General features: G+C 46.3%; 1 protein-coding gene across 2 annotated transcripts; it reads left to right on the top strand.

Annotated features, from left to right (window-relative positions):
* Nucleotides 1-224: 224 nt before the first annotated feature.
* Nucleotides 225-18012, top strand: FAM78B (family with sequence similarity 78 member B). Of its 2 annotated transcripts, none has more exons than XM_084848168.1 (2): nucleotides 225-632; nucleotides 16304-18012. In XM_084848168.1, exons 1-2 carry the CDS (start codon nucleotides 370-372, stop codon nucleotides 16824-16826), a joined length of 786 nt encoding a protein of 261 aa, XP_084704294.1. In that variant the 5' UTR covers nucleotides 225-369; the 3' UTR covers nucleotides 16827-18012. The 2 variants fall into 2 exon arrangements, with proteins under 2 accessions (XP_084704294.1, XP_084704295.1); XM_084848169.1 differs by having other exon boundaries at nucleotides 546-1131.
* Nucleotides 18013-21771: the final 3759 nt, after the last annotated feature.

Here is a 21771-nt window from a genome sequence, read left to right as displayed (position 1 = left end):
TCGTGTGCCCGCCAGCCCGCCCTTCCCTTCGCGGAGACACGGGCACGCGTGCCCCGCGGCCGCTGCCCCAGCCTGCATTGCTCGTGCAGACGCTGCCGGGGAAGGTCGGACGGGAGGGAGGAGAGGAGAGGCGAGCCGCGCCGCGCCGTGCCGGCCTGGGAAGCAGGTAGAGTCGTCCGGCAGCCAGCCGCTCCTTGCTCTGGCGCCTCCGGCATCTGCTGCACGGCGCCTCCGGATGCTGCCATGAGCCGGGGCCGGGGCTGGGGCCGGGGCCGGGGCCGGGGCGGTGCTCGGGCGCTGGCTGAACCCGGGGCCAGCCGGATGCGGGGCCCCGGCTGGGGCGGCTAGCGGGGCAGGCGCCGCCCGGCCATGGGCTGCCTGCAGAGCGTGGCGTGCAAGGCGCGGGTGCGCAGGGAGAACATCGTGGTGTACGACGTGTCGGCCTCTATCGAGCCGGGCGCCACTGCCATCGAGGAGACGTCGCCCATCGTGCTGCGCTACCGGACGCCCTACTTCCGCGCCGCCGCCCGCGTCCTCATGCCGCCCATTCCGCGCCGGCACACCTGGGTGGTGGGCTGGATCCAGGCCTGCAACCACATGGAGTTTTACAACACCTACAGCGACCTGGGCATGTAAGTGAGCGGCGCGGGGGCGGGGCGGGGCGGGGCGGCAGACGGCACCCGGCGCGCCCGGCCCCAGCGGCGAGGGCGGCGGCCGCTCAGCCTCAAGGCGCCGGGCCCCAACCGGGCTCCGTCGCAGCCGCTTCGCCTCCCCGAAGCCGGGCCTCCCGTGCGCGTGACCCCGGGGCCGTCTGGCGGCCGCCGCCCCGCGGCCGGGCAGAGCGGGCTTCTCCGCGGAGGACGCCTGCGTGCGCCGCGGCGCAGGAAGCCCCTGCTCAGGGAGCCCCGCGTGCCGGCGCCCTCCAGCGAAGATGGCTGCGCCCTCATGCTCCTAGGCCCCCAGAGGAAGGATGCGGCGCCTTTGTGTGGTGGGCAGCGGAGGGCCCGCGGCCATTCGCTCGCTGCCCGGCTCCGCTCGCCTCTGCAGTGGGTGGCCGCGGGGCACGCCGCGGAGCAGCGCTCGCCCGCATCGGCCGGCCAGCCCTCGCCGGGGCTGCGGCTTGTTCGGGCGGTGAGCAGTGGATGTTTTCCACCTTGCGGCAGAGCTGCTGTCCGCCGCCCAGCGCCGCTCTCCCCCGGTGCCGAGGGGCTCCTGGTGGGGGCGCTTTCCGCAGTGGGCTGCAGAGGCGCCCCTCAGAGCGGGCGGGGCTCGCTTGTGCCGGGGTGGGGAGGTGACCTCGGAGGGCCGCCTTCATCCACGGCCACTCATGGCCCCTGCCAGAGCGCCGTGGGTCACTCACCAGGTGAGGGAGGCAAACAGAATGGTCCGAGGCCGCTCCGCGCCCTTCCCGGCGTTTTCTGGGCCAAGCAGCGCAAGGCGCAGCGCACACATCAGCTAAATCGTCCACATACCCCGGTGGTGCCATTTAAATAAAAAATCAGAGCCCCGTATGGCTCCTTTCAACTAACAATTGAAATGTGGAAGATCTGTGAGTGGGTAGTTTGGCCCTCTGTTGCAGCACACATCTTCCAGCACTTGGCAGCCACGTGGGTATGTGAGAAAAGTGGGTCCGTAGTGGTGCTACTCGATGCCAGCAGGGTAGGTGAGTGCGCCTGTCGTCGGGATAGTGCCCCCCCTTTCTCCTTCCTCCAGATTAACAGATCTTGGACAGTGTACTCCCAAGAGCAAGAACTACAAAACTGTGTATTCCCCTTGCATCTGTAATAGCCTGGAAGTATGAGTGTGGCAACAAGTACCTCTTCTGTTATGGGAACACTTAATGTCACCCTGGCCCTTATTTTCATGCATCCTCCTTGGGGGCCCTGGACATTTGGGATGGCCCTATAATATTCCTGAATTCTTATCTTTCCTAGTCTCTCCCCCCCGCCCCATTCTTAGTAATAATAATAGGCATTGGTTTATGTAGCACTTTATTTCAGTACTCCTTATGATACCCCTGTAAGGTAGGTCAGTGTTTTTATCCCCATTTTGCAGATAAGAAATGAGGGATAGTGGTTTGCCCAAGGTCTCTTAATGAGTTCATTACAGATAGAGGATTTGAACTAAGGATTTCTTCATTGACAGCTCAGTGCAGCTCTATACATTAAAATTCATGTGGAAAGGCATAGTATTTCACTGGTCTTTCTCAGAGCAAACATGGATTGTTGATATCATACATATGTCTTTAAACATCCATGTACATAAGTCTGGAAACCCAGGTCCAACCAGAACTAGAGATGAAGGCCTAGAAAAATTCAAGAAAAACACATCCCCCCCCCCCCCAGACTGTTGTTTTTTTCTGAGAAATTGAACAGCTTTGGATTATGGATTTATTTTTTTTTAGAATGATGAATGAAATGTTTAAGACAAGGTGTTTATATATTGTTACCCAGCCTTTACTCCCCCAAATGATTTCTAAAAACTATGTAATAAGACTTTTATAGAAAAACTAGAGATGCAAAATTTCTGGAAATAATGAAACCATGGGGGAAATATTTTTTTTAATCCTCTCTGTAAGATTCCCAGCATAGCTATTTCTTCCATTCATTAAGTAAAATTATTGATCTAACATACCTTTTATTGACAGACGTTTAGGGATTCTCCAAGTCAGGCTCAGTTTCTCAACATGTGAGTGGAGTCACTGTGAAACAACATGGAAAAAATGTGCATTCTTGACAGTTTGGATTTTGTTGGACAGCGTCATGTGTTTCTGGGCTTCTTCTGATTAGATGCTGTAGCAGTCAATTAATGTAATTCTAATCTCAAACCCACATTTGAAAGAAACACTGTAGCTTATCCCACCACTGCGACCAGATAAAATGGAACAGCATGTGGATTATCCCACCTTTTTTTTAAAAAAATAACTTTGAGTCTTGGGTCTATAGAACTCCCTGCCACAGTTTTTAATACAGTTCTCAATTAGACCTCACCACTATGGAATGCTGCCTCAGCTGTAAAACCTTTTACCTGTTACCACTAGAATAAACCCTCATAGGGCACAATCCTGTACATGTTTAGACAGAGGAAAAGGCCTACAACTCCCAGCATGCCCCAGCCAGCAATGCAGGCTGGGGCATGCTGGGAGTTGTAGGCCATTTCTCTGTCTAAACTTGCATAGGTTGTTGTTGTTCAGTCGTTAAGTCGTGTCCGACTCTTCGTGACCCCATGGACCATAGCACGCCAGGCCTTCCTGTCCTCTGCTCTCTCCCAGAGCGTGCTCAATTGGGCCCTTAATCTAAAAGAAACTCAGTAGCCTGGTTTCTATGGCGTAGGCGTGGGTTTGACACCACCACCAGAGACAACCTTTCAAAATGAACAAAAAATAAGATGTTCTTTAATGGAAATCATTTTCAAAAGTGAATAAAATGTCACTCTTCAAATAATAGGCTGAGATTGCTTAAAGGTTCTTGAATTAAACATGATAGCATGCCATTCTTAATAGGTGAGTCTTTCCCAACTAAATAAAATCTCAATAGCTTTTCCTTCAGACCAGCTTCCCTTCCCTAAACTCCATCCCACAAACAGGAACAGGTTTAGGAATTTCCCTAAACTTCCTTATAAACAGGAACAGTCTTCCTCTGCCTCCAGTTCTTCTTGCTTCTTCTGGCTTCTAGGATGATTCAGATGTTTCAGGAACCACTTGCTGAAATTTCGTCTGGTCAGACATAAAATAGGAACCTAAAATTATTATATATAAAATTATAATTTTTGGTATATTAAATTTAGAAGTATAGTTTAGTTTATTCAGACAATACTTACACATTTACTGAGTTTACTTTTAAAGGTTTTTAATTTTAATGATAATTTTATGAGTAAAGAAAGTTATATATAATATAATATATGTTTGTAAAGCAGCCTTCCCCAATCTGGTGCCCTCCAGATATTTTGCCATTGGCCATGCTGCCTGGAACTGATGGGAGCTGAAGTCCAAAAAATATCATTTTTTCCCCATGGCTTCAAAATTTCCAGAAATTTTACATCACTAATCAGGACATATCCACACATTTATCTGGCAAACATGTTACTGTGTACAATGACATTACACCAGTGTTTCCTGCAGTAAACACTCCAAATGTGGACAATACAATCATAGAATCATAGAATAGTAGGGTTGGAAGGTGCCTACAATACCACTGAGTCCAACCCCCTGCTCAGTGCAGGAATCCAAGTCAGAGCATCCCTGACAGATGGCTGCCCAGCTTCATCTTGAATGCCTCCAGTGTGGGAGAGCCCCCCCCCCCCAGGGAATTGGTTCCATTGTCGTATTGCTCTAACAGTCAGAAAGTTTCTCCTGATGTTCAGCCGGAATCTGGCTTCCTGTAACTTGAGTCCATTATTCCATGTCCTGAGTCTGAGAACGCTGATTGTGCTAGGGTTCCAAGACACATGTATGTGGGTATATGTCCATAGTTTATGTGTTTGCTGCAGTGTACATACAGGAAAGGCATTTGCATTGAAAATGCAGATGTTACTGTAGACCAGAATGGAGCTTGCCAAGGCATATATCACAGTAGTTTGGTTATCTGTAGTTCCAGAAGCACCCCAGAGTTTGCTCCTATCCTTCAGGGGAATGTGATCCAGTGCAAAACAGGGAATGCATCAGCATCCAAGTCAATCAGAGCCCTCAGCCCCCATCAACATCTCTGACTGGGTTGAACTTATTCACTTTCTTTCAGTCCATCAGTGACCTCATGAACCTGTTAAGGCATCCAGTGTCTTACTTGTTTCTGTGGAAAAGGAGGAATAGAGATGAATATCATCAGCATATTTATGACACCTCACCTGAACCTCCAGACAGTCTTTTCCAGCAGTTGCATGTTTGTTTCTGGCATTTGGATTTTGCCAGAAAAGACTTCAAGGCGGCTTACATATAAAGCAGGAATACAATAAAAACAACAGCTATACAGAACAGAAAAATAAGCACAGCAGATAAAAAAATGGGACCAGTGAGTAAAATCCAGATAAAAGCAGGAAGTGAAGTCATTAAAGGTGCTCTCATTTCACTAAAAGCCATTATAGTCACAGGACAGGCTTCATCAGTCACCTAAAATGTCTCAAAGAAGGAACCAGGCAAGCATGTATAGAGAGATTTGGGCACCATAACTTGGGCACCATCTCAGAAAAGGCCCTCTCCATGATCACCACTGCCTCACCACTGAACACAGGGGCACTTGCGGAGAGAGGAATGGGATGAACTCTGTTCGGTGGGCATGTTCATATGGGAGGAGGCAGTGTAAAGGCATATGTAAAGCAGCGGGGACAAGATGGGATGTTGTGGCCCCGCACAGAATAAACCCCATGAAGTAGAGCAGCAATCCCTCAGATCTACCCAATAGTTTGGAAGTGCCCACAATGCAGTACCTCTAGCACCCATCCATGCCAGAAGTAAACCACGATATCAAAACATCTTCCGGAGGGGTAGCCATGTTACTCTGTTGCAGAAAAAAACAAAGAAAAAAATTGGCCGTGAAATGCAAGAGGTACAGCTAGGTCATGGCAATTCTGTATAAAGCTTAAATGCTTATAAGATGTGCAGTGTCAGTGACCATTCACAACAGCAGTAATTAGTGATAATACAGTCCTCCTAGCTTTGGTATGTTAGTTAACACCTGAGGAAATAATTGTCTCAATTTAGGCCTAAGTGAATAAGTCAAGCTTCCTGATAAGTTCTAATTCAGGCATTTCACACTGGAGTTTCCCTTTGAAGTTTATTCTTTGAAGAATGGCAACTTTCACAAGTAGACTGTCCTGCAACAATGAAATGTTCTCCCACTGGTTTCCAGATGTTGCTATTTTTTATATCAGATTTGCATCCATTTATTATTTTGCATAGAGACTGGCTAGTTTGTTCTACGTAGAGAACAGAAGGGCAGGTGATCGCATATATCATGTTGAAGGATGAGAAGGGGATGGCATTATGAGGCCCTCCGATAATGTTGCCTGAGTGGATATTGGAACACAGTTGGCATCTGGGCTTGTTGCAGGGTCTGTTCTCTATGTTGGTGTGTCTGTTATATGGCCCAGGGGTTGATGGTGAGCAGCTGTTTTAGATTAGGGAGTTGTCTGTGATATCATTATCTAGGATGGGCTGTGGATTATTGATGACACATTTATTTCAGCTGAGAGACACAGATGATAACAAATGGTGTTGTGTCATTTTCTCTTCTGTGTCTGTCCTGTGGTAGATTAGTTATGGACACAAGTCTGGTCTTATTGGTCTGTTTTTTCACTTCATTGGGTGGGTATTGTAATCTCAGAAATGTCTGGTGTAAATCCTGAAGGTATAAAGTATACTCTAATAAATGCAGTTGCATTTAGAATTTGGTTATAGACCATGGATTGTGTGTTCTGGGTGAAAGCTAGGAGTGTGTAGATATGTGTATTAAAAGACGCTGGGCAGTCCAGGAGAATCAATGGAGTTATACTTACTGGCCAGTCTCTTTCTTAGCAAAAGCCATTCACCAGGGTATCCAGGGTAGTTTCAGTCCACAAACTAGTCCTGAAACCACACTGGTATGGACCAAGGTAATCAGTATCATCCAGAATTCCATGGAGCTGTGTTGCTACTACCCATGATCACCTTGCTCAATAATGGTATATTAGAGACTGACCAGTAATTACTTAGGTTCAGGGGATCTAATTAATGTCCTTCAGTGGGGCCTGCCCAAAGAGAGGCACCTACCACATTCTGACCAAGCCAGGCAGCCTCTGCCAGTTGGCATGAACCAGCCAGAATGGGCAACCACATATAGTTGGGCACATGTTTCCAGGGAATCTGTTCACATCTTCAAGAATTACCAACTGAAATTCATCCAAGCAGTCATCTTCTGCATGGGTCCTACTCTCACCATGACATCTAAGTCAGAGGCAATACAAGCCGTTTTCTCCACAAAGTGCCTCTTATTAATCTGCAGGCTGTGTGATCCTTCCTTCCTTCCTTCCTTCCTTCCTTCTGTCTGCCACAAATGCTGAAGGCAGAGAGAGGGCAATAGTTCCTTCCTCCTAAATTGTAACTCATTTTGCTAGGCAGGAAACTCTCCTCTTTTCAGTCTCTTCTGTGCTGAGTTGAGCCATCTGGAGAAGCAGTTCTCTGGGATTTTCTGCACATCCCCTGCTTTCTCTCAAGCTTTGATCTTTTGTTTGTATGACTGTAGTCAAGCTATGCTGATGTTCCTAGTAACCATAGCAACAGGAACCCTATTTCAGCCTCCTAAGGACACAGTTGAAATCAGTTAGCTTATGGGTGCCTGTGTTGGATTGTGGCCTAAGTTACTCCTGTTGGACATGGGAGTGTATGGTATCTCAGTAGTTTGGGTGCCTTTTGAGTACTTGCAGCAGCCATGGCATGTGTGTTGAAAATTGCAGTGACTTAGCCATCTGCAAAGTAACAGGTCCCCTGCCCAACACTTGTGCATTACCTTGTTCATTAATGCTTTCTTTTTTTGCTTGTAGCACACTAGCTGAAGGATGAAAAATAATTTATAGATGGTTTAATAGATGTGGTTCCAAAGATATGGATTCTGTCTCCATGGAATTATTTTTATCCTTTACAATGCCGTCATCCTCAGTCTGTGTCCTTGCACCATTTGTAACAGCCAGCTCTGTTTATGTGCTGTAGAATCCATGTGGATAAAGGCATCTTCCCTGAAGGCTTTGTGTTGCTTGGCAATGCTGAGGCAATGTGGGATTTGAATTGTCTGCTTCTTGTAAGAAGCAACCTGGGAAGTGTTGCTGAAGAGCTGAGATTTCCAGTAGCCTTCTTGGAGTGGTAAGACAGCCCAATGGTGTATACAGTTCACATTTTAAGCTGTAGTTGAAAGGAAGCTGTGTGCTGTGTGTGCCTTGCCCACTTGCTGTTGGGTTCATGACCTATCAGTGAGATGATGGCATACTGTAAAGCATGGGTGGGTAACATCCAGCTCCTGCTGACCCCCAGTATGCCCCCACACCCTGAAAAAAAGTTTAAAAACAGAATTTTTACCAGACAAGAAATCTCAGTTGATCAGGCTGGGGTTCCCGGGACCTTATAATGGTGGGAGCTGAAAAGAGCACACCAAGTTTTAAAAGAAAGTTTAACGCTTTATTTCCAAGACAGCAGATGGGATGGGATGCTACCCAAGCCCAAAGGGAAACACAGTAGCAACAGTTAAAAACAGCTAACTACCCATTCCTACTTACACACGCAACCTTGTTGGCCAGCCAGGCAAAAGTGTAACATGGGGTTACAAGTGTAACATTGGGGTTCCAGCGTGTGCACATGTGATCCTGGGAATCTGCTGTATCTCCAACTTGCTTCTTTGTCCTCAGGGTTCTTACACTACTGGGGAGAAGTGGGGGCTTCCTTTGGGTCTCCTGCTCAATCTCTTGGGAGGTGCCTGTCTTCGCACTTAGCCAGAGCCAGTTCCCAGGAGTTGTAACTCTTTGCATTTCAAAGCCTTCTGGCACTTATTTTCCAAGGCTGCATGGCACATCTTGTTATGCATGGCACATCTTGTTATTTCAGCATCATCTTTTGCACCCTTTTTCCAGAGTCCCCTTCTCATCTCCCATCAGTCAGTCAGCCATCCACACCAGCATTTTCACATCCCTAACATTTCCAGTTGAAAGAAACCAAGTGGATCCATTTACAATAGAATGCAATCAAAGCCAGATACAACTTGTACCACTGTGTCATCAGAGCAGGGTACAACTTAACAAAGTTAACATAACAAAGGAGGAATGTGGTTGTGCTACCCTTTGAAGGAAAGTTCAATAGGCAGGCATCCAGAAGTACTATGAGGATGGGGTGTGTGGAAAGGAAGAGGTGGTGCCCTCGCAAGTGGCAGCTGCAGTGGAGGCATAAAACTTTCCTCAATCAGGGGCTGAGACAGTGAAGCTGACGGAGGGAGTCCTCTGTGGCGTCGGTGGACTCCTGGATAGCCATAATGGCCATAAAGGTATTGATGAGGTCGATAGTCATTCCAGTCGTCCCAATCATAGTGACACCTTGGGGGTAAAGACCATTCAGATCCTCCCAGTCCGAATGGGGGGACCTAGACCTGTCTCGATACTGTCTCAGTTGAAACTCAGATGCCCCTTCATCCCTATGAGAATAAGGAGAGAAAATGGATTGTGGGGAATGTTCACAGTAGGTATGTCTGCTCACTGAACCCGTCTCATCACGTCCACAATTTCAAGTAGGTGTTGAGTCCCTTATCTCTCCTATTGGTATCAGTACCAAAGTCAATACTGAGGGTTCAACTCTTTTGGGATTGGTGATTCTAATAATGGTGGGGGCATCAACAAACAGGCAGCAGTCTTAGCCAGAAAAGGGGTCTTCCTCCTCCTTCTGAGGACCTAGGAGTCCATGCTTTTTTTTTTTAGAGTTTCTTTTTTGAGAGTTTTGAGAGCTTCTTTCCCAAGCAAGCTGCCAAAGAGCATCCTGGGGTAGGAGAGTCAGGGCAGCCTGTGGTTGAGCCAGAGCTGACTGAGAAGGTGAGCCTGCAGATGTCTCTGTTCTTTCTGCCCTGGGAGGTCTATCGTCTGCCTGGGCTGTTTCTCTTGGCTGGTCCATACAAGATGCCACCTGCCTTTTGGGAGCGTCTGCCGCTTTAGTGCCTTCTCCCAGAGAATTGCTTTAAGTCTGTCAGTGCGGTTTTTTCACGTCTGTTTACTAAAAGATGCACTGGTGGCAAGATTCCACAATATGTCCCTCGCCCAAACAAAGTAGGCACAAAGAGTGTCCATCAGCAGGGGGAAGCTTGCTTCCACAGCAGACACACTTTCTGAAGGGAGCCTTAATGGCCATATGCCCTGAGGTGCAACGCAATCAAACAAGTGCCGAAACCCATAAATAAAGAAAAACAACTCAAAACGAAAAACTTGAAAGAAGAAAGATTAAAGAAGAGAAAGAGAAAGTTAGTGGAAAAATGGAGAAATTCCCTCAGCGCAGTCAAAATGACCAAGAAGTCCCTTCAATGGAGTGCTGCCACAATGACGGTCGCCAAAGAACTGAAAGATGAGGCAGGAACCCACTGGAGTGTGTGCAATGGGCTGGTGGGGGAGGGTTCCCGCCAAAATACCTCAGCTTTAGAAATTTCCCGAATCAGGTGCAGAGCCCATATGTATGATTCACAGAGACCACAAAGAAGAACATCCAGCTCCTGCTAATCCCCAGTATGCCTCCCGCTGCCCCCACACCCTAAAAAAAAGGTTTAAATTATTATTTTTTAAATGGCATCCGGCTTGCTATGGAGCACCAAAAAGGTCAAATTTGCTTGTTTGCAAATTTGTTTGCAAAAAGACAAGAGGAAAGAAATGGTGGTTCAGCTATTAAATAAGGATGGCAAAATGATAACAGATGACAAAGAAAAGGCAGAAGTGCTCAGTCCCTACTTTGGCTCATTCCCGAAAGAGGGTCTATGAGCCCCCTGGCAAAGGCGAGGTACAGGCTGAAGGGGCAGGATTGCAGCTTGAGATTGATGGGCATATGGTCAAGGAACACCTAATTACTTTGAATGAGTTCAAATCTCCAGGGCCAGATGAACTGCATCCTAGAGTAATAAAAGAACCGGCAGAGGAGCTCTCAGAACCACTATCTATTACTTTTGAGAAATCATGGAGGACGGGTGAAGTGCCAGATGATTGGAGGAGAGCTAATGTTGTCCCCATCTTCAAAAAGGAGGAATCTATGAACTACAGACCAGTCAGTCTGACATCAATCCTTGGGAACATTTTGGAGCAGAGTATAAAGCAATCCATCTGTAAGCACCTTGAAAATAATGCAGTGATTACTCAAAGCCAACATGGCTTTGTCAAGAACAAATTCTGCCAGACGAATCTGATCTCATTTTTTGATCAAGTAACCTCCCTTGTGGACTGTGAGAATGCTGTGGACATCATATATCTTGACTTCAGCAAAGCTTTCGACCTGATGAGCAAACTAGCTAAAAGTGGGCTAGATGAAACAACTCTCAGGTGGATCCACAGTTGGCTACAGACTCGGACTCAATGAGTGTTTATCAGTGGGATCTTCTCAAACTGGGGAGAGGTAATGAGCAGGGTACCGCAGGGCTCAGTCCTGGGCCCAGTGCTTTTCAACATTTTTATTAATGACTTGGAGGAGGAGGTGCAGGGAATGCTGATCAGATTTGCAGATGATACAAAATGGGGTGGGACAGCTAATATCCTGGAAGACAGAAACAGAATTCAAAGTGATCTTGATAGGCTGGAGCACTGGGCAGAAAGCAACAGAATGAAATGTAATCGGGATAAATGCCAAGTTCTGCACCTAGGGAAAAGAAACCAAATGCACAGTTACCAGATGGGGGATACTTGGCTCAACAATACTACAAGTGGGAAGGATCTTGGAATTGTTGTCGATCGCAAGCTGAATATGAGCCAACAATGTGATGTGACTGCAAAAAAGGGAAATGCTGTTTTGGGCTGCATTAATAGAAGCATAGCATCCAAATCCCAGGAAGTACTAGTTCCCCTCTACTTGGCACTGGTTAGGCCTCATCTTGAGTGCTGTATCCAGTTCTGGGCACCACACTTTAAGAAGGATGCTGACAAGCTGGAGAGGGTTCAGAGGAGGGCAACGAAGATGATCAGGGGACTGGACACAAAGCCCTATGAGGAGAGACTGAAAGAACTGGGCATGTTTAGTCTTGAGAAGAGAAGACCGAAGGGAGATAGGATAGCACTCTTCGGGTACTTGAAAGGTTGTCACAGAGAGGAAGGCCAGAATCTCTTCCTGATCATCCCAGAGTGGAGGACACAGAATAATGGGCTCAAGTTACAGGAAGCCAGATTCCGGCTGAACATCAGGAAAAACTTCCTGACTGTTAGAGCAATACGAGAATGGAACCAATTACATAGGAAGGTAGTGGGCTCTCCCACATTGGAGGCATTCAAGATGAAGCTGGACAGCCATCTGTCAGGAATGCTTTGACTTAGATTCCTGCATTGAGCAGGGGGTTGGATCTGATGGTCTTGTAGGCCCCTTCCAACCCCACTATTCTATGATTTTAGGAAATTTGGATCAGTTTCCTAAAAATCAGGAGGTGAGTGGTCTGCAGTAAGAACAGATCCGACTGAGGAACACCCAAGGCTTTGTCTTTCTACTCTGACAAACTTGACATCCCCCCTGACATTATAGGGGCCACAAACTCTTTTCAAGGTCCCTGAAAAATTAGGAACAAAACTTTCTGACATTTTTGCCCACTGATTGAAACTGAAGTTTGCAAATGAAACAGATGTATATTAACAAAGAATTGACTGGCTAGTTCAAATTCGTATGAATTTCCTTGTTTTTCAAGTTTTAGACCTTGATTCCTGCATTGAGCAGGGAGTTGGACTCGATGGTCTTATAGGCCATTTCCAACGCTACTATTCTATGGTTCTGTGGTTCTATGAAGTATTGCCTACTTGTCCTACTTCCTTTAGCCAAGCTTTCTTTTGGCCATCATCCCTAGTACTCCTGTCTCCCTTTCCAGAAAACCTTAAGGTTTGTGACGTTCTTCAGAGCCCTTTCTCACAGTCCACAGCTGGGGCTAATCGGAGCAGGTCAGCTCTGTTGCAAAGCTCTCTGTTTTCTGGGAGTGAGTGAATGAGCAGGGTGAGTAAACGGGTGTTTTGCATGGGACTGCTCTAAGTGGAAGAAGGGGGGTGGGTTTGTGGCTTTGGAGTTGAGTTTGCAACCTGATTGAGTCACCTGGACTATTACTGTGGTTGCTTTTTTCTAAATGGATCCCCCCCCCCCCAACTGCTTGTTTAAGTTGGCAGTGGAACTTTGACTGCTGGGTATAAATGCCTGTGGCTTGTGCATGGGTCCACAGCTGGAGCTAATCGGAGCAGATCAGCTCTGTAGCAAAGCTCTCTGTTTCCTGGGAGTGAGCGAGTGGAGTGAGCAAACAGGAGTTCTGCATGGGTGTTCAGTGGGAGAGGTTGCAGGGGACTCCATGGAAGTGGCAGTGTCATCTGGAATTCCCAGCACTATGGAAACAGGAGGCAGTCGTTCCAGGGGTGTGTGCCATGTTTGTCTCCCTGCCTGAGGACAACAGAAACCACGCTTGCTGCAAGTGCAACCTAGTAGCTGTCCTGGAAGAGGAAGTGACGCAGCTTGAGGCATCTCTGCTGGGTATTGCCAAAACATATGGTTAAAAGAAGCACTAGCTGTATTACACCTCCACCAATTGGTCAGCTCAGACAAACCCTTATTAAAGAGACATGGCACCTAATAGATGAGGAACAAGAGGTTTTGCTGAATGAGGCATAATGAGCATCCATGGATGCTTCAGACACACATGCTAAAGCATCAACCATTGATTTGGCAAAATGGTACCATCCAGTTCCCTGTTCAGTTCCTGCTGAGGACCCTGTGCATCATGTTTATTCACCAATAATAAGTATTTGTAAACAGGGTTCATGGGTCAATATGACTGATCAGCCTCAATAAGTATTTCCAGTACCGAAGGAGACTCTGAAGCTATAAAAGCGGCAGGGCCAAACCTAGATTCTCACCTAAGCTGTGGATGTTACACTTTGTCTAGATCAGGGGTGTTGGACTGTTTTTTGTCTGGGGGGTGAATGTCCCCTCCTCGACGAAGTGAGCCAGATGATGTCAGGGCAGGGCCCCTCCCCTGATGCCATCTGCTTTTGCCCTGCCCACTGTGCTTTTTTCCATGCTGAAAGAGGCATGGAGCTCTGTGCCTTTCTCACCATGAAGAAAGGGACTTGGCTGGCATCTGAAGGACTGGCTCCTGTGTACACTGGCTGAGATGGGTGCCTCCTTTGAGCACTGCATGCCATTGCATGTCAGTTGGAAGGCAAGCAGGAGGGGGCTGTTTCACTCATGTCTGCTTGTGGGTTTCCCACAGGTATCTGGTTGGCTACTGTGGGAACTGATAGGCCTTTGGTCTGATCCAGCATGGCTGCTGGCATGTTCTTATCTGTAGCCAATGCTGGAGTATTTAATTCAGTTCCAAGCATTTCTTAGCAGACACAGAATGTTGACACATGATGTTTAAATGAACCAGGTGTAGCTCTTCTGAGATATCTTTTCTCGAAACAGGGTTCTTTGTGGGTTTCGGTTGAAACCTATTCAGTGGTGCTCCTCTTGGTTCCGGTTCTATGCCATAGAGCTTTGTAGTGATAAGGGGCTGCTATTCACTACACAAGGTAAGTGCAACTGTGTTTTGCTTGTGAACCTCTGGCACCTGCTTGGGGATATTTTGTGGAGCAAATGCCTAACCCAGTTCATGGCATTCAGATGGAAGATTGGATTATTTTTAACTGATTTCAGAGTGTTGACAAATGTTTGAGTAAATAGATTTTGTCACCTCAGCAAGAGAAGATTTCACCCAGATGGACCTGCCTGGGAACAGCTGTGCCTTGGGATGAGCAGTCATGAGACAAGATGCTAACCTTTCAGAGTAAAGAATCATACCAGCATGTTTCTCTGGCTTTGAATTTGGATGTCTGTGTCAAAGGAGGCAGGATTTCTTGGTGTGTGTTATTGCCTAGGAACACACACTTCACTGGCACACACTTCAAGTCAACATCCACACATTCAATAAATACATTGTGTTGCAGACAAGTTTCTGTCAGGAATATGGTGTTCTTAGTTTGGTCTCATTATGAAGGTTTTCCAAAAACCTGCACATCCCTACATCTTCTCCCCATCTGCATAGTGCTGCTGCCTTTCAGTTAGTACAGTCCTGCCAGGAATATATTTGAGGTATCTTTTAGAGATTTAAGAGCTTTGTTGAAAACGGTAGCTAGATGGGCTTTTGAGACTGTTGTGAGTTGAAGAGCTTGGCTATGGTTCAGAGGCAGGAAGGTTTTCTCTGAATAGAAAGGTTTTCTGTGAACAGGTATTGACCACAAGTTCAGAGCATAGTAGAGGCTTTTAGGGCTTCATGCTAATGAAAGCATCTGACAGACTAGGCTCTTGCCTATGAAAGCTCCTGTCTCAATACATACATTAATATTTAAGGGGCTGCAAGACTCTTTGTTATTTAGTTGATGGATGGATGGAGTGGAAGCTCTGGATTTCCTGCATCAAGCAAGGAATTGGGCTAGGTGGCCCACAAGGCCTCCTCTGACTCTATGGAGCTATTCAGGATACTGGAGGATGCCTTCATTTTTGAAGCAGCAATGTGGATCAGTGACTTTCAAATGAGAAAAATGACTTCCAAGCTGGAGGAAGTTTCTTCTCATGGCATGGTACTGCTAGAAACCTGGGTTTCTTCTCCGTTCTCTAACACTGGCCTGCCTTGAGCACAGACCCTGTATGTGATCTTTTCAGTAGGGTGAGAAAATCCAGTACTACTTGTTTGAGATGCAGCCAAAGCTTTCTAAAATAATGGTCAATTAGGGGTATGAGGATAGTTTTTAAAAGTCATCCTGGTTTGTTTGTAGCACTTGCAGTAGCAAAGAACAGTCCCTGTCTCCAGATCCTACAGAGATAATTGTTTCTAGGGCATCTCATGGGAAGGAGGTCAGAAGCTGCATTGCATTGCACAGCAGCCCTCTGGGGTCACTCAGTGGGGGGATCAGCCACCCAGTGGCCAAAGGAGGGACTGGCAACTATTTACTTGCATGGCAAAAGGTTACAGGGTGCATTCAGGGCCCTACTGGGGGGAGTGCTAACCCTGTTCCCTGTCCCTAGAGTTGGGTTCTTTGCTCACATTAGTCTAGGGAGGATGTTGTGAAATGGTGTAAGTAGAAAGAATGGCTTCCAGTGGGGCCCAGAGGGTGAATTTAATATGCTAGTGTTCTTAAAAGTGCAGCATCATCAGCTTCCCTGCCTAGGTGGTAGCGTTGCAAAAACTGCCCGTGGGCAGATACTGGTTGTGGGATAATGTTGTGGAGCAATTCATGCAAGCTGCCTGAATAGATCTTTTTAGCAGAATACCTGCTGCTACCGTCTTGTTTGCTTCAATTCTCTTTGCCCTGTACAGTAGTGGTGTTCAGTCTTTCCAGGCCCGGGGACCACTTCTAGACCCTGTCCAAAAGAGAAGAGCCTCTATTCTCCCCCCCCATATATGCTTTGTTACTGTATATGCCTTCTTTTACTCCTCTTGACCTCCTACTTTTTCTCCTCATTCTTTCTTCTCTTAAAAATTCAAGATTAAAAAATGGCAAGTGATGCTTCTGTTGTGATCCACTTTTGAAAAGTAAACATTTTCAGGAATTGCTTAGCAACTGTTATTGCTAAGGTTACTTTCTTAACCTGTTTTTCTGCTTTGCCCCCACCTAGGTCAAGCTGGGAACTTCCAGACTTGAGAGAAGGACGTGTAAAAGCAATCAGTGACTCTGATGGAGTGAGCTACCCCTGGTATGGGAACACTACGGAAACAGTGACTTTGATTGGCCCCACCAATAAGGTCTCCAGGTTCTCAGTCAGTATGAACGACAATTTCTATCCTAGTGTGACCTGGGCTGTCCCCGTGAGCGACAGTAATGTGCCACTGCTGTCCAGGATCAAACGGGATCAAAGCTTCACTACGTGGCTAGTAGCCATGAATATGACCACAAAGGAAAAAATTATCTTGCAGACTATAAAATGGAGGATGCGAGTAGACATTGAAGTTGATCCCATGCAGCTCTTGGGCAAGCGAGCCCGGCTGGTGGGGAGGACTCAGCAGGAACAGCCCAAAATTCTGAGCAGGATGGAGCCCATCCCACCAAATGCACTAGTGAAACCCAATGCCAATGATGCCCAGGTCCTCATGTGGAGGCCTAAGAGGGGCCTGCCTTTGGTGGTGATACCAGCCAAGTAGAGGGGTGTATCTGTACAACAAGCGCTTTTGCCACCACTGGTGTAGATATCTGAGCCAAAGAAGAGCTCTCACATTCACTGGCCTTTTGCAACTGTTCGTGGGAAGAGGGCTTCTCCAAGACAGTGTTACCTGCAATGTCCAGTGCTGTGCCACACTAGAATAGTTGGCAGGATGCTCAGGTTGCTCCACACTTCAAGAGTATTCTCATGGGAAAAGAGGCTTCCTTACCTTAACAGTGAAATAAATTGATCAAGAATATGCTTTCCAGTGCCTGTGGCTAATGCTGCTTCCTCGCCAAGTACGTGTAGTTATGGAGGCCATTCTTACCAGATATTCATGGACTTCCAGTATGTTGCCTACTCTCTGGTGGGATAGGACAGAAAGGGATGGCATATTACCACAACGTAATACCTATGCATTTTTGATTGATAATCAAAATGATCACCCCGCTCATTGGAATGAAAAGAATGTTTACGAAGGAGGAACAGTAATGCTGTTCTGTTTAGCAAAGTTTTTGTAGAATGAGCCGTTCTGGCCACTAGGAACTGTCCATGGTGCTGAACTAAAGCACAGCTTGAACTACCAATAATCTCATCCACTCTTCCTCTTTCTGGGGATAATTTATTCGGACTAATGGAGTTAAGATGTGTTTTGCATGTGTTTCAAGTGTGTTTCAAGTAGTCATACGTGTACGAGCTTTGCCATAGTTTCCCATGCTCTGGGTAAAATACGAGGTCAATCAACTGGCAAACACCTTAGTATTTAAGAAACACTATTGTTCCCACACACTACCCCAACTCTGTTTTCTATAGAAGCAAAATTATTCTCTACCCCCCCGATAGTCTGCACATAGCATGTTTCATCAGCTAATGGGGAAAGAGTTATTGGTTATAGGTGGCATAGGAGGGTGATTGCTAGAAGAAATAAAAAGCACTGAAAAACGGGAGTATCCAGACTACCATTGAATATGGACAATGGGGAACATTAGAAACCCAGCATGTCTCCAGGCCCTCCCTGGCTGTGATATATTTGCTCATGGATGGGGGAAGGGGGCACTCAGAGTGAGAAAGAACACCCATGCAGCAAAAAGGCTGCCCTGCTAGATGACCCCTGGGCTACCATTTGAACATCCTTGACTTGGAGGGAATGTTTCCTGAAAATTCTCCTTTTACCATCTTGAATGTAACTAAGAAAATTATTTTTAGATTTCCCCATAGTTGAGGAGAAATACATGAACATAGGTAACAAAAATGGAAGATAATGAGAACTTCCCTTCTCTTGCATCTTCTTGATCATTTGTTAGAGCCACATATTGGGAGCATCTCTGCTTACTTTGGTAATGATGTCATAATAGGAAAAGAGAGAGTACCTTTGGATTTTAGCCCATGAGATTTCTAGAGCTGTGCTTTCAGCTTCTCTTTCTATGCTGTCATTTACCCTCAGTCAACACCGTTATGGGAAACCTGGAGGAGGAAAGTAGAGCGGTTGACTGCAGTTCCAAGTTTTGCTGTTTGGTCGTCTTAGCAGTGTGAAGGGAGCTTAAATAGTCTTGTGAGCAAAGATGGTGCTGTAGAAAACTGTAGAGTACTGCTGTTTACCTCAATTGCAGAACAATATAATGGGCATAGCACTTTGGAAAGAAGCTGCTGCATGAACATGTAGGTGAAAGATGTGCAGGAGACAGAAGTTCATGATGTGATGTCATTTTCAGGAACTGCTAGTTGCAGAACCCATAATAACACAACATGTGTGGCATCCTTGTGTGTTCCCACTAGAATTCTACAAGTAGTGAGCTAGTAGCACTGAGGATTGTATTTCTTAAGCGAGCAGAGATTGGCACTCCCAGAGAGAATGGTAGATTTTCCAGTGAGGAACTTGTCTTTTCCCCATATTTCGTTAGATATACGATGCTCTGATGTCAGTTTGTTGACATGTCTATCATTATTGTTTATTACAGTTCTTCAGCATCAGCTATTATCTTGACAATGGAATCTTTCTGTTGATGCTGCAGGAATTCAGTCTTCTAAAGGGAAGAACCCTTGTAGTTCTACCACAGTCTTTGGAATTGCTTCTTGGCTGCCGTGGCTTAAGCTGCAAGTCCTTGTTAATGCATTTGCACTAGTTCTGGGCTTCATCTTGAGACTGAACTATTCTGCTTTAAAATCAGCTGGACAACATGCTCCTGTTGTTGCCATGAGCTGTTGCCACTGTTATGATATGTGTCCCTGTGGAGTCTTTTCGATCCTGCTTATCTCAGATTCTGTATTACTGATGTCCCATGCAGCTCTTGCTCTCACTAACAATGCACAAGAACTGCTGAGTATCAGTGAGCAGGGATACATGTTTCTTGAAGCCAGTTCCCTTGGAAGATTACGAAAATAATATATGTGAAGTGTTTCGAACTCTCAAAAACTGCTGTATAAATGCTAAGTATTACTGTTAAGTTATGGATCTGCAAGGACATATGTCAGGCAAACAGTACTGAAAATCCATGATGACTCTGACTAGCTCGATAACCCTTTAGAGCCTGTCATAAAGAATTAATGGAGTGGAATCTACTGTGAGGAGGATTTGTGTGACATCCCTGTTGTAGCAAGGTTCAAAGAGCTATATCGAGTCAGTGTTGGGATGTTCATCTAAACTAAGCAGGCTAGTCTTAGATTTTTATGGATTTTCCTCTGGAAGTTCATTCAAACTACTGGACTTCCATAGAAGACCTGACAATAACCAACTGCTTCTACAATCTGATGGCAGTGCTGTCCCCGTGTGCAATGTGCTAGCTTTCGCTCCAGTGATATTTTTTATAATGTATTTATTTATTACATTTCTGTACCGTCCAATAGCTGAAATTCTCTGGGCGGTTCACAACAATTAAAACCATAAAATACAACATGGTAAAAAAAAATTTATAAGTTTAAAACTACAGTGTAAAATAAAAATAAAAACCAAAATAAAATTTAGCAGTAGTGCAAAGGTTTAAAAAGAGTTACAGATTTAAAACAACAGAAACTGAAAGACTTTTGACACACGTAGAGAGCAATCATATGCCCCCTAGACAGTGTCTGGGGGGACATAGCATTGTTCAGTTTCAGAGATCCAAGGTCTGACCTCAGAGCCAGAAACCGTGCTCCCTTCCCCCTTATAGCTGGCGTGGGTCTCTCCCCTTCGGCTACACTTCCGTGCTTGGGAATGGAGCGTGGAGATGGGGAAAAGGGGGTGCTCCCGGGGGCAGGGTGGGGAGGAGACCACAGGAGCTGGTTTATGGAGCTCCGTATCAGGTCTCCAGGCTCCTTCCCTACCTCTCCCCAAAGCCACGCCAAGAGGGGTGAAATCACCCATCTAGGCAAAAATGCAGGGCGGCTGAAGCACAGAGGAGAGGGTCCCGTCCATGTTTCAGGTCCCCTGCATAGGATAGTTGGCAGCCTCCAATTTTGGAGGCTGGCGACTATCTGGATGGGATTTTGCCCTTGTACTTCATCTGCTGGATTCCGAAGAAACAGGGATGGTCTTGAGGCAATGTGGGACATCACAGCTTATTGGTAGGTCTCTGTTTACACTTCAGGAATACTGAACACTAGAACGTAGAGTCTTCCTGCCTCGTTTGCCCACATTCCAAAGAGCTGTGCAGTTGCTTGGCCCTGGCTGGGAGGAATGGCTGTTCTCCATTACCTCAGCAAACCAATGGCTAATTTAGGAGCTGTAGTGCTGTGGAAGGCTAGTAAACACTCTTTCTAGGAATATCCTGGACAACAAAGAATAGCAAAATAACCTGTAAGAGACTGATGGGAGGGTTTCCTTATTTTCTGCAGTTCCTTTCTTTTTAAAAGAAAATAAAATGGGACATTTTATTAGTATAATTGTTAGGAAGTTTCCCTAGCAAAATATTTTAGCAGCTTATTTGAAATGAATTATCCCAATTGTCAGTAAAAATAATTGGATGAAAAGTGAAGGAAAGACGGGAAATGGTCCATTTTGAATTCTAGTATGGAACATTTTTACCCGACGTACTTCCATGTTGGCACTTGGAATTTCTTAACCTAAAGTTTTTGAGCTCTTTTGATGCATTTTAGAGAAACTGAGCTGGACAGTGGTATTCAGGTGTCCAAGCTCCATTTTCTAGACCTACTGTTGTGCCTGCTAACTTCCCCAGTTTTTAAAGTATGTTCTATTAGGTGATATTGACATGAGGCATGAGATGGAAAATCTAATTAGAATCCCGGGGTTGGTTCTCTTTAAAGATGGCCAGCAATATTGCCTGTGAGGAGCAGTCTTAAAAGGCATGTGTAAGAAGCCAAAAGCTGTCCCCATTGAAGACTCCCCACACAGCCAGTCTCCAGGCAAGCGTTGCTACCAGTAAACCTATTCTGATGGCAGCAGAGTACAGTTCTGACTGAGGATGGGTACTGGCTTTGGTTTGAAAACATATACAAGTTTGATCCCAAATCTAAACGGTACATTAAATGTTCTTATGTGTTTTGAGCATTATTGGCACACGTCAACAATTCTGCTCCCTATGGCAAATGTGGTGCTCCTTGCTGGTGAGCGTGACAAGTGGAAGGCTTCCTCCCAACTTTGAAGCTGCAGAGGTGTGTGAAGATCGGCTCAGCGGTTTCTTGGTGGACCTCACCACCTCTCCACCTCCGAAGTTGGGGTGTATTTGGTAGCTGCATGGCCAAGGTGCCAAGCAAGCAAATTGCCCACTGGCCTTTCCTGCTCTGAAAGCAGGTGGAAGAGGGTTGGGTGCTGTTGCCTGGCGGTGACTGGAGCAGGTTCAAGCAGGGTTGCCCAGCCAGCCCCCCCTTCCCACTGCCCCTTCCCTCAGGAAAGGCTGGGGGGCTGGCTTACCCATACAGAAGGGAATCTAGGGGCCGATGACTACTATTCTTTGCTTGGCCAGCCTTGCTGGCCCCAAATTGTAAACACCTGACGATTGATCTTGCTGCTT

This window comes from Heloderma suspectum, chromosome 4 (assembly GCF_057233095.1).
Source record: "Heloderma suspectum isolate Gila_16-S chromosome 4, 16-S_ref, whole genome shotgun sequence".
Classification (NCBI taxonomy): Eukaryota; Metazoa; Chordata; class Lepidosauria; order Squamata; family Helodermatidae; genus Heloderma; species Heloderma suspectum.
The sequence above is the reverse complement of the archived record's forward strand: the minus strand, read 5'-3'. Positions and strand labels throughout refer to the sequence as shown.